We start from the raw sequence: 12,788 nt of genomic DNA, 5'->3' as shown, positions 1-12,788 counted from the left end.
GGGTGGCTTACTACCAACCACACGAATCAACAAAAAGAGCGCAATACAGTCTCACCAGGACAGACCCAGGCGCCTCCTCTCGCTCCCAGGATATGTCCTGAAGTGCAGGCTCTGCAGCCTTTTATGGCCCAGTAATGAAACCAGGAACAACACCTAGGGATGAAATCTATTCAAGACTCACATTGAACCACACATATGTCAGAAACCTGGGGGATATATACCGTAACTCCCGCACTATATGTATTGGGACGGATAAAATTCTCTGTGTCCTAGGAGTCGAGCCTTGTCCCTTCTTTTTGTCCCGTTTCTTGCTGTGAAACAACTGGCTGGAGGAGCAGCCCTGTCTGTAATATGAAATATCAATAAACCCCACCCCCATTCTAAGCTCCACCCATTCTATCTAAACACCAGCTAAAGATGGAATAGAGCGGCAAGTGATTAACCCCTTTGCTCACTGTTTGTGTTAGATCATGCAGAAAAGGGTGTAAACTGATAACCAGCGAGGGATACTGTATTTCTTGTATATTTTTATTAGAGAGGAGCGAGTACTGTTCGGATCAGCCGATCCGAACAGCACACTCGCATAGAAATGAATGGACGTAGCCGGCACGCGGGGGGTTAAGCGGCCAGCTGACGTCAAAGCGGAAGTACCAGGTGCTTCCATTCATGTCTATGGAGCGTGCTGTTCGGATCGGCTGATCCGAACAGTACTCGCTCATCTCTAATTTTTATCATTCCTTTCTAGCCTTATTGTACCTTTTTAAAGGGGTTTTGCAGCCTTAATGGCAAGAGTAATAGCTGCATATGGCTGAAAATTACATAAAGGCTCATATTCCCTTTTCCAATCTCCTACCTAATGCACTGACTGTTCTCTGACCCCCGGCAGTCTTTGTTTATTTGGATGCAGCAATGATGTGTGCTTCTTAAAACCTCACGGCTGCTGAGCCTTCCATACTGACATCTCCGCTTCCCTTAGTAGATGTCAGTTGACAATCATTTTGCTGTGTACAAATAAACAAAGACCAAACGGGTACCACAGAAAATTGAAAGTCACCAGAGGAAACCCTGTTATTCAATGAGTACCGAGAGGGGAATCACATTAGTTTCGTTAGGTTGAATTCACACTAATATGCTGTTGAATCCGCCAGAAAATGTGTTCCAAAACCTGCATGTCCCAAATTACAGAGAGCAAAAAAAGCATGCCTCCAGTTATTTAAAATCATATGAATATAATAAATGTTGTTATATATCTTATTAAGGAGATCTATTTCTTTCTCCACTTTTTAAGCCGTTCTCCTCCTTATCGTCAATCTAGTTTACATAAGATTTGTCTCCATATTCATCTTCACACACAGAGCTCTATGGAGCCAGGAGGGGTGGAGTATGGGGCTGCTGACACCTGATTAGTTGATTTATTGCCTCATTCTGTGCACTTAGCCTCTTATCAACAATCTAGCAGTGTTAACAGAGTGCATGAGAGCAGAATGAAGCAGCTGCAATTATTTCAGTGTCTTTACTATCCACCTCCCCTCGTCATAGAATAATATGTAGAAAGTATCTCAGCCTGAAAAGTGGAGAAGAAAACCTATTTCTTTTAATAAGATATTCTAGTAAAAATACATTTTATTTATAGGGCATCAACATATTCTGCAGCAGTTTACAGATCGTAGGGTTCAAGTACAGACAAAATTGAGACATTTACAGACTAATAAGTCAATTCACACAACAGGACTGAGGGCCCTGCTCACAGGAGCTTACAATCTATGAGGTAGAGGGGGTGACACAAGAGGTCGCAGGGGTGCCATCGGAGGTAGCATTGCTTATACAGTGGTCCCGGTATGATAAAGGTTATTTTAATCAAGCATATAAAAAAAAAAAATATCTGTACATAAAAGCTGCATGTAATCCTGTGCATGTGCCCTTAGTGTCATGGGTGGAGCAGATCTGACTTGTGAGCTCTTTAGTTCAAGTGGTTCTGTTCATTCAGCTCCCATTCAACATTTTTGGGGCCACATGCTGGTTGTAACGCAGATGACACAACTTAACAGGTTTCTGACTTTTACACTTATTGTTCAGGGAGCAGAAGTGTGCAGGGTATATAGTACTGATATAGTGCGGGGTATATAGTACTGATATAGTGTGGGGTATATAGTACTGATATAGTGTGGAGTATATAGTACTGATATAGTGCGGGGTATATAGTACTGATATAGTGCGGGGTATATAGCACTGATATAGTGCGGGGTATATAGCACTGATATAGTGTGGGGTATATAGTACTGATATAGTGCAGGGTATATAGTACTGATATAGTGCGGGGTATATAGTACTGATATAGTGCGGGGTATATAGTACTGATATAGTGCGGGGTATATAGTACTGATATAGTGTGGGGTATATAGTACTGATATAGTGCGGGGTATATAGTACTGATATAGTGCGGGGTATATAGTACTGATATAGTGCGGGGTATATAGTACTGATATAGTGCGGGGTATATAGTACTGATATAGTGCGGGGTATATAGTACTGATATAGTGCGGGGTATATAGTACTGATATAGTGCGGGGTATATAGTACTGATATAGTGCGGGGTATATAGTACTGATATAGTGCGGGGTATATAGTACTGATATAGTGCGGGGTATATAGTACTGATATAGTGCGGGGTATATAGTACTGATATAGTGCGGGGTATATAGTACTGATATAGTGCGGGGTATATAGTACTGATATAGTGCGGGGTATATAGTACTGATATAGTGCGGGGTATATAGTACTGATATAGTGCGGGGTATATAGTACTGATATAGTGCGGGGTATATAGTACTGATATAGTGCGGGGTATATAGTACTGATATAGTGCGGGGTATATAGTACTGATATAGTGCGGGGTATATAGTACTGATATAGTGCGGGGTATATAGTACTGATATAGTGCGGGGTATATAGTACTGATATAGTGCGGGGTATATAGCACTGATTTTCTGCAATGTTGTTGAAACGAATCATGGTACCTTTCCTGAAATGTGATAAATATATTTTATTATAAATGATCATTCTCAGGTGAAGAATAAAATGACTAAAGAACAGTATATCAAAATGAACCGCGGTATTAATGACAGCAAGGACCTTCCGGAAGAGTATCTGTCCGCTATCTACAATGAGATTGCAGGGAAGAAAATCTCTATGAAGGAGACCAAGGAGCTGGCAATTACTACCAAATCCTCCAAGCCAAGTGAGTGAAGAGAAAGCTGTCCTTAGGACCATGAGGTTACGGTGGTGGAGGACATTCTGATGTGCTGTAAGCATGGGCGGTCCTACAGTACTTGCAGCTTCCGGATTATACATTTTATAATGTAATATAAGGCTACCTGTACACATATGGAGGAGCCCTGCGACTGTACCATTCATCTGAATACAGCCTGCAGAGAACCATGTGCTTGCTGCGGAGACGGCCTCATGGTGCATGGGGTGCAGTTATAACCCATAGGATAATCATACCGCCATGTCTGATATCAGGCTACCTCTTGTTATCATGAATGGGATTTAGGAAACCATTTAAGCCCCAGAGTAAAAACTAAGCAGTACCGATAGAGGCTTTGTGCTTTTTAGAACCCTAGACATGAGTGGAGGTTTAAGATCACAAATATCCGATAGAGGTTTTCTGTCCCCACCAAAGACTCCCCCCACCCAAAGCATTTCACAAAGATGGTGATGGTTAGTAGTGGTGCTGGGGTACTGCAGCTGTGGTCCTGGTATATAAATAGGGACACAGCTGCTTAACTCCATTCACTTCTGTAGCTCCTGGCGCCCGGAGGTAGCTGGATCAGCCTCGGCTCCATTAACAAAGGGGACATGAGGATTCCCAATCTTGTTATTGGTGGGGTCCGACAGATACTCTGCCATAGTTGAAACATGTTAATTATGGAAACCCCCTTTCATTTGGAAGATGTAGCAATGTGTTCACATTGAAATTTCCTGTGTAGCGGTTCAGACTGGGTGTAAGACGTCTTCATTCCTCTTTTAGGTGTCGCTAGTGAGAAGCAGAGGAGGTTACTCTATAACTTAGAAATGGAGCAGATGGCAAAGACTGCCAAGGCTCTGATGGAGGCCGTAAGTCACGTCCAGGCCCCCTTCACCAGTGCCACTCACCTGGAGCATGTCCGGCCAATGTTCAAGGTGAGATTTTCTTCATTTCTCTCAAAGGTTTATCTACACTTATAAGAAATATATATTATGGAAGTTAGTAAAATATATGTATTTGCTTTTTTCTGGTATCCATGATGTAGATATTAGCTATAATATAAACCCCTGTCCATTATTTCCTCAGTTGGCATGGACGCCGTTTCTTGCAGCATTCAGTGTGGGCTTACAGGATTGTGATGACACTGAGGTCGCCTCTCTGTGTTTGGAGGGAATCCGCTGTGCAATAAGGATTGCATGTATCTTCAGTATCCAGGTAAATGGGCTCAAACTGTTCTCTGGTCGCCTTTCTGTCTGAATACAGTCAAAATAGTCAGAGCAAAAGGAAAAATATGTGCCTGTAAACACTGAAATGTGGCGACTAGAAACAATATATATATATATATATATATATATATATATATATATATATATATATATAATATTTCTATTGTATAGTATTTTATATATATTTTAGATTGCTCTTAGATGTTCTCCTTTACTTCTGAAGTAACGGGGGGGGGGGGGGGGGGGGGGGGAAGGGACCATGACTATCCTATTGGCCAGAGTGCAAAGCAGTGACGAACAGCCAGAGCATCTGTTCTGCATTATACGGATGCACTGATTTGAATGGGCATGGGTGTCGTGCCTAATTTCCCCTGTTGTGGCGCTGCAGAGAGATCAATGAGTTACTGCCAGGTTTGTCCCCATATTACAGCAGATTTCTGAAAGTCCTCCTAATTTCTGTGATCTCTTACATGCCTGACTATTAATTTTGGATAGTACAGAATTGGCCATGTGCTATATCTTCTAAGAGTCTACCAGCCCCTCCTCCCTATAGAGAAATAACATGGATATATTAATTAGGGGACGTTCACACTACCGTTTGATGTCCATTCTGATAGGGGAGGGGTGTTTTGTTTTGTTTTTTTGTTTTGTTTTTTTTAACATATCCTATCATAATGGACATTTTTTGTTCTGCTTTCTGAGCATGCGCAGAAAAAAAAAATTGACAGTGTAACGGACGGCTGTCCATTAGCATCTGATAGCCATAGACATTAATGTGACTGATTTGGTGAAAAAGGAAATTCACGGACAACAGATCAAATCCCATTGAAATCAATGGGATTTTTAACAATTTTTTGACTGATTTGTTAGTGTCCATTGTTAACGTTTTCTGACTGATGCTAACAACGGACACTAACAACAGTAGTGTGAATACCTCTTTAGGCAGGGGTCCTCAAACTTTTCAAACTGGGGGCCAGTTCACTGTCCCTCACACCATTGGAGGGCCGAAATATAGTTAAAAAAATTAAGATTATATGCTCCACAGTAGCTCCCCCATAGTATTATATGCTACACAGCAAGCCCCCCCACAGTATTATATGCTCTACAATACGCTGCCCCCACCACAGTATTATATACTCCTCAGTACGCCCTGCACACAGTATTATCTGCTCCTCAGTATGCCCTGCACACAGTATTATCTGCTCCTCAGTATGCCCTGCACACAGTATTATCTGCTCCTCAGTACACCCCCCCACTGTATTATATGCTCCTCAGTACACCCCCCCCCACTGTATTATATGCTCTACAATACGCCCCCCCCCCACCACAGTATTATATACTCCTCAGTATGCCCTGCACACAGTATTATCTGCTCCTCAGTACGCCCTGTATACAGTATTATCTGCTCCTCAGTACACCCCCCTCACAGTATTATATGCTCTACAATACACTCCCCCCCACCACAGTATTATTTGCTCCTCAGTACGCCCTGCACACAGTATTATCTGCTCCTCAGTACGCCCTGCACACAGTATTATCTGCTCCTCAGTACACCCCCCACTGTATTATATACTCCTCAGTACACCCCGCCACACACATACACAGTATTATATTCTCTTCACTATGCACCTACACACACTTATACTTACCCATGAAGATCTGCCATGCGTCCTTCTCCTTCAGACTACAGGCGTCGGGGCAGTCAGTGTAGCCTGCGGTTGCGCGGACTGTGACCTACACTGACTGCTTTTAGCTGTATTTTGCGTTTGCACATACAACTGAAAGCAGCAAAAGCTCACTAACAGGGAATCCTGTACTGAATTCCCCATTAGTGAGCGATCCGGGCGACAGCGTGCGGGCCACATGTGACGGGCCAGACAACTGTCCTCAGTGGGCCACATGTGGCCTGCGGGCCGTAGTTTGAGGACCCATGCCCTTAGGTGTCAAGAAACAGCAGGCACTTTAAGTGTAGAGTTGACTCATCTTACAAGTAGGGGCAGATTAAACCATTTCCTTAAATTTGAAAAGGGCGATATTCTTCAGCTTTATATACTGAAAATATTTTTTCATGGTATAGCAGACTACACTCCGTACAATGTAGTTATTAGAGCCAGGGTTCAGTCATTAGTTTTTCTTGTCCAAGGGTACAGCCTCTAACCTTGTAATATCCTATTCCTAGTGCTAATGTTCCTTGCTATTATCTATTGCCTTTCAATTTCCTCTTTATACTGTAATCAGAATACCATGCAAGGGCACTAACCCTTGTATCACTGCATGTTCCTTGTATGGGGAGGATGGGTGACCGGCTGCTGTTACACCACCTGGACTGAAGGAGACTGCAGAGAATCCCTCCATATAATCCTGCACAATCAAATCATTCTATAATATTAATCATTTTTATCTATAATGTCTGATATGCAGTCTCAGACTGCCATGATCATAAGACATAAGTTTTGCTCTGTGTTCTGGTGGTAGCACTTAACAATGTATTGTAGGTTATTTCTTGCTATATAGAGAAGTAGGTTTCAGTTTAAGGGGTTTTCTGGGGAATTTAGATTGTAGCTAGGGTTGAGCCGATTTTGAGATTTCAGGATCGTTTTTAAAATCCAATTTCCGATTACTTTCCATTCAAACCCGATCCCAATTCCAATCCCAATGCAAGTCAGTGGGATTTTTTTTAATAACCGGAGATCGGATTTTAAAAACGATACTACACAGTATGGAGTCTAAACATTGAATGCCTTAATTGTTAGACTCCACGCTGTGTAGTGATTAAAAAAAATCCTCTGGCTACTTAGTCCCCCCTGGTGTCCACTTACCTGCACAGATCACTGGTCCGGTCCCCGCTGTTCTCGCTCCTCTTCTCGCCTCACTGCCCCCGCCTCCCTGGTTAGTGTTACAGACCTAGGAAGAAGGCAGGGCTTGTGGCTTAGGAGAGTGTGGGTGGGTACTGGGGGGGGAGCACTCACATCTCCCCGCCTTGTACCCACCCACACTCTCCTAAACCACAAGCCCCGCCTTCTTCGTAGGGCTGTAACACTAACCTGGGAGGCGGGGGCAGCGCGGTGAGAAGAGGAGCGAGAACAGCAGGGACCGGACCAGCGATCTGTGCAGGTAAGTGTTAGCTACTAGCGATGTTAGCCATTCTCCCATTAGAATGAATGGACGCAGCCGGCGCACAGGGGGTTAAGCGGCCGGACGACGGCACAGGCTGTGTGCCGGCTGCATCCGTTCATTCCTATGGGACCTAGCTAACATTGTTAGCCTTTCCCACAATGCTTGGCTAGTAGAAAAGCATTGTGGGAAATAACCCCTGACCTTGATCCCGCCTAAAAAGATCGGGATCGGAATTCCGATCGCGATTGTGAAATTTACTCGATCACCGATCAGAATCCGATCTTTTCCGATCCCGATCGCTCAACCCTAAGTGTAGCCCTACTATTCACAATGAGTGCTGTCTTTAAAGCACTATGGAATGTGTTTAATGTCTAAATAGTTTTAGCTTAAATTACTGTTCTTTGTCTTTCTATAGGAGATTTCATGTAACCGTTATGTTCCTCTAGGCCCTATTCAGACTGACATTTGGATGGACCTTTTGAAATCAGAGGGTCCATGTGTAGTCCGGAGATAGTCCTTCAGACTGAGCCACACAAGGTTGGCGTACTCGGACACTTGCTTGTCTGAATAGGGTCTCAGTCATCTGGTTTTAGTTTTTCAGGTTCCTAAATGTACACAGGTTTTGTACTAGAATTTTGGATTTGTCCAGCTACTACTTCATGCCAGAATAAAGACCCCGTCATCCAGTTTTATGTATAAAAGACCATTTCTTTTTTCCAGCCTCTGAGTTACTCTCTCAGGTCGATTCCAATCTTAGATGTCACTTGCTATAAATGAATAACTTGATATTCCGCACTTATTATTCATACATGCATGAAGCTATATCAGTCATTATTTAAGATAAATTGTACAATTATCGTTTTGTCCATTCCATAGATAGAAGGATGGCCAGTCATCCAGAAAGCGTTGAGGAGCTATTTCTGGTATAGTTTTATTTTAGATCTCATTTTCAGTTATTACCCTCAGGCGTTTACCGGATGTGAATTAAGGATAATTAGTTTAGTATTCGATCTGGACCAGAAGCTCTGGAGAACAAGCAGCTAATAAAAGGCTATGTAATGTGCTACTAGGAGGAATCCTGTCCTCAACCATTACTTGTTCCTGCATTGTGCTGGTCAGATATCGAAATTCTACCTTTTATTATACACTAGCTTTTGCCTGCGACTTCGTCTGCGGGTTGTTGTTGTCGATGATCCGCCTATATTCAGCAAATTTCTGCTGTTGATGGTTTGCCTGCTCTGGCGTTTCGGCAGCTCTCAAACTGTCCTGCTGCTGAACTTGTTCCTCACACCGTGCCTGTGATTGTTCTGGCATCTCAGCAGCTCGCTGGGACGTCATATAATGAGTGTGTTGTTGACGCCGATGATCCCCCTCAGGTCAGCTTGAGGGGAACTCTGTTGACTTCTGACTGCCTTCATAGCTCTTGTTGTTTTTGAATTTTGCGACAAATTAGATTTTCTTTTTCCCGGCATGTTTAAAAGTAGCAAACTACAAATTTAGGTTGGTTTAGATTAAATCTGTATTCCTATCCAGTGTGTCAGCACTGCCTGAAGCAGATCAGACAATATGCAAATGCATATACTGGTACACAATGGACTTGAGGGTTAGCTGTGTGTTTATACAGAGAGATAACAGACCTGGCTTTATCAGAACCTGAGATGAGCTGCTACAAGAGCAGTGTAATATAGTATGTGAACATAAATTCATAACAGTCGTGAAGCCATGCCATTTATCAGGATTAAAAGTAGCATATGTGTTAATTGAGGTTACAATCTATCTATGTGCCAAATTTCATTGAAATCCTTTTAGCCGTTTTTGCGTGATTGACTAACAAACATACAAACACACAAACTTTCACATTTATAATAGTAGGATTTAGCTGGGACAGAGACTGAGACCCAGAAGTCTTTCATACTTTAGTAGTGGAAATTGAAGCTCTTTTGCATTCCTTATAGTGAACCTATAAAATGTCTAGTTGTTCTTAAAGGGGTTATTCAGAATAATTTTTATGTATTTATTTTTGGCCAGGAGGTGAAAATAATTAAAAAAAAAAACATATAGTAACCTATGACTTGTGCTTCAGTGTCTCCCATTGCGGTCCGATCCCTGACTTTATATACAGTACCTTAAAACTCATGAAATGTAGCAGTTTTTATCCATAATCACAGTGTTCTAATGAGCTGACACTTCCTGCTCTGTAGAGATCACTTTTATCAGTTATCTCATTATCGTCACAGGCAGAATTACATTAAAAGGTAACAATTTAGTTATCAAACTGGAGGCAGCTAACGCAGAATCTACCAGAGGCAGAACCTGCAGCTGAATCTGCAGGGGCAAGACTTGGCAGGAATTTGGCAATGATTTGGCAAAATCTGTGTTAAATTCCACCGTGTGAACGGGTCCTAGGTTTTGCACCAGGAAAGCAAAAAATACTTCTCAATAGAGCTACTGTCACCTTACTGATGTCACCTCTCAGGCTGGTACACTTTTTTTCATCTAAGTAGAAAAACTTCTCTGACTCTTATTATGGGATGTGTCTGCATAGAAAAGCATATGATTTTTTTTTCCCATGTGTGAATTGTATGCCTATATAGCAGTGTACATTGGAGCTTTCCAGCAGAGGTATACATTGGTGAATCTTTCTACCACATGTACCTCCAATACAAGGCTGAAATGAGATGTGCGCAGAGCATAAGCTTTACACTGTTGCGTGAGCTGCACCAGTAATATTATAGTGCGTATGTGTTTTTGTCATCTGACAACTTGATAGCTGCAAAAAAGAATTTATCATCTTATCTGCAGAATTTGCCTTGCTGAACACAGTACTATGCGTGACCATCCTTTATTATCGACCACTGTGTGTCACTGGTGTAGTGCAGTACAATGTTATTGCATTCATTTACAGCCTGCAGTTTTGGTCCACTTTCGTATATTCCTATTTACCCCCCTTGTAGCCGCCCACATTACAAGGATCTTATACTACTAAGACCTTCATCTCCACTTCAATTACATTATAAATTCCACAGACTCTTGTTACTCTGGATTTATTGAGTTTCAGTCTTCAGGAATCTTCAGAATGTAAAATAGTTAAAAAGAAAAAAGTAAAATGTCTCTTCTCTTGTGCCAGGTGAGTGGCGTGCCCTATGCCAGGCATGTGATGCCACTTATGAATACTGGCAGCTCAGTGCAGATAACTTCAGAGCTCAATAATTATTTCCCTTGATGGCTGTAATATTTTACCCATATTCTTTTATATTCTAGTGGAAAAAATTTGCCGTGTGAACCTATCCTGAAAGAGTACCTACATTTTCAGGAAAATTTTAAATATGTACAGGGTCTTTTTGGGCTGTATAAGCCTTCATACATGGTGTCTTATAAGTTTTTCTGTATAATAACATAGCTGCAGCAGATTTTACACTTGTCTGCGAGACTGTAGGTGTGTACAATAAGGAGCAATCTGCGCCCTCCCCTATCCATTACTGATACTACTGGCTTCTTTATATGTAATTCTGCCAGGAGTAACTGTATTATAGCAAACACAAAACTAAGAAAAGGCCAAGTGACCATAATAGAGGCGATCTATTAGGTATAGGCGGCTAAAACGCAGGGAAAAAACTGAGCTATGATCTATGAGCACAGTTAGGAAAGCTGCTTGCTGTCTGAATAATATCCCATCCATAATCACTCAAGCAGCCAGAAGTAGATACAAGTATATAGAAGTTTTTTCTTACATTGTGAGATTTGCAGACTATTCAGTCCTTTGCATTGAGTAAGCAATTATCAAACTTGGAGGGTACGTGGAGAACCATCACATTCCCTTTCCACCTTTCCATTCAAAAAAAGAGTCCTCCCCCCAACTCACTGTGAAGAAGTCTTGCTCATCTAATGTATGTATGGAAGGGATCTTGGCTAGCAACAGGGAGTGAACTGAAAATTAGCTAGAAGGGGAGACACCTAGTGGTAGGAACATTACTTGGGGTTTTTTTTTAGGCAGAAAGCCGCCACATTTTTATTTAAAGTACCAGTGGTGAACCTAGCCCTTCTGCTGCCTGAAGCAGACGATCAAAAGATGCCAACTACCTTATTCTTATACTCGGGGGTCTTTTCAGACCCTGGAGTATAATAATCAGAGACCATGGGGAGGTGAAGAAACATGATAAACAGTGTTACTTACCTCTCCGAGATTCAATGTTATTCCTATCAGGCCTCGGGCCTGTATGTTAATGTCCCAGACGTCATGTGCTCTGATTATCATACTCAGGGGTCTGAAAAGACCCCTGAGTATAATAATAGCGGTAGTGAGTTCACAACCTGGGCTCGGGCCTGTTCACGTCCGCCCCGCCATGTCCTATAGCAGAAGGAGAAGCAGGGGCGGCTATGAGCAGGCCCGGGGAGGTAGGTAAATAGGCCGCTACTTGCTGGGGATACTCCAGAAAGTAACAGCCTATTAAATAAAAAAAACTAAAAGTATTAACTTCCCTACCTTGCAATCTTGCTGCTACTGCTCCTGCACCACCTCCTCTTCACCCAGCAAACACGTCTCAATCTCAGGGTAGCCAACGTGATGACGTCGCCTGTGCTCAGACGCAGAGGTCCAAACTAGTGCAGGACAGGGCCACTAGGTTTGTTTTCAGAGCAGCCCTGTCCTGGACTAGTTTAGGTGAAAAAAATAAAAAATACAAGTAACGTGGCCGCTGCCCCCTCCGAAAGTGCAACCTATGGCGGCCGCCTCACCTCGCCTCATTAGGGGTGCAGCACAGAAAAGTACTTTACATTTTGGTCCAGAATCACATGCTCTATGAAATGAGACTAAGTTGTCTGAAAATTTAGCACATTACCCTTAAGATGTAGAGAAGGATGAGACTACGTTAAGCTCCCAAGATTTGGCATCACATAGAAGATTATTGTCCCCGGCATCATGCGTGCTTCATTGTGAAATAAGCAAAGAAATGACCTGGCATGTGGTAAATAGAAACCTGCCAGTCCTGAAGGTAACTCCGAGGCAGCGAGATAAGCGGACGCCTGGGCTAGAGCAGGCACTGCTTGCAATGGTCCATTACAGATCAGTCATTCATGCCTCTGAAAGAAAATATTATTACTGTGGATCTATCTGCGCTAGATATAATGGCTTTTATAAATGGATTCGAACATCCTAAAGGCAAGTTGCATATTGTGAATTATATGGTGGCCCTTCCATT

The 12,788-nt window shown here is 42.5% G+C and overlaps 1 protein-coding gene across 2 annotated transcripts in view; it reads left to right on the top strand.

Annotated features, from left to right (window-relative positions):
- The window catches only part of ARFGEF1 (ARF guanine nucleotide exchange factor 1), a 118,311-nt gene that overhangs the window by 83,284 nt on the left and 22,239 nt on the right, over positions 1 to 12,788 (top strand). For both annotated transcript variants that reach the window (XR_012715439.1, XM_075270398.1), the window contains exons 18-20: positions 3,067 to 3,238; positions 4,031 to 4,182; positions 4,334 to 4,462. Coding sequence is in view for 1 of the 2 variants with exons in the window: in XM_075270398.1 (XP_075126499.1) it covers positions 3,067 to 3,238; positions 4,031 to 4,182; positions 4,334 to 4,462 (453 nt within the window). In the remaining variant the exon portion in view is untranslated. The remainder of the gene's footprint in view (positions 1 to 3,066; positions 3,239 to 4,030; positions 4,183 to 4,333; positions 4,463 to 12,788) is intronic.

Source organism: Leptodactylus fuscus, chromosome 4 (genome assembly GCF_031893055.1).
Source record: "Leptodactylus fuscus isolate aLepFus1 chromosome 4, aLepFus1.hap2, whole genome shotgun sequence".
Lineage (NCBI taxonomy): Eukaryota > Metazoa > Chordata > Amphibia > Anura > Leptodactylidae > Leptodactylus > Leptodactylus fuscus.
Note: the sequence above shows the minus strand (reverse complement) of the source record. Positions and strands in the feature narration are given on the sequence as shown.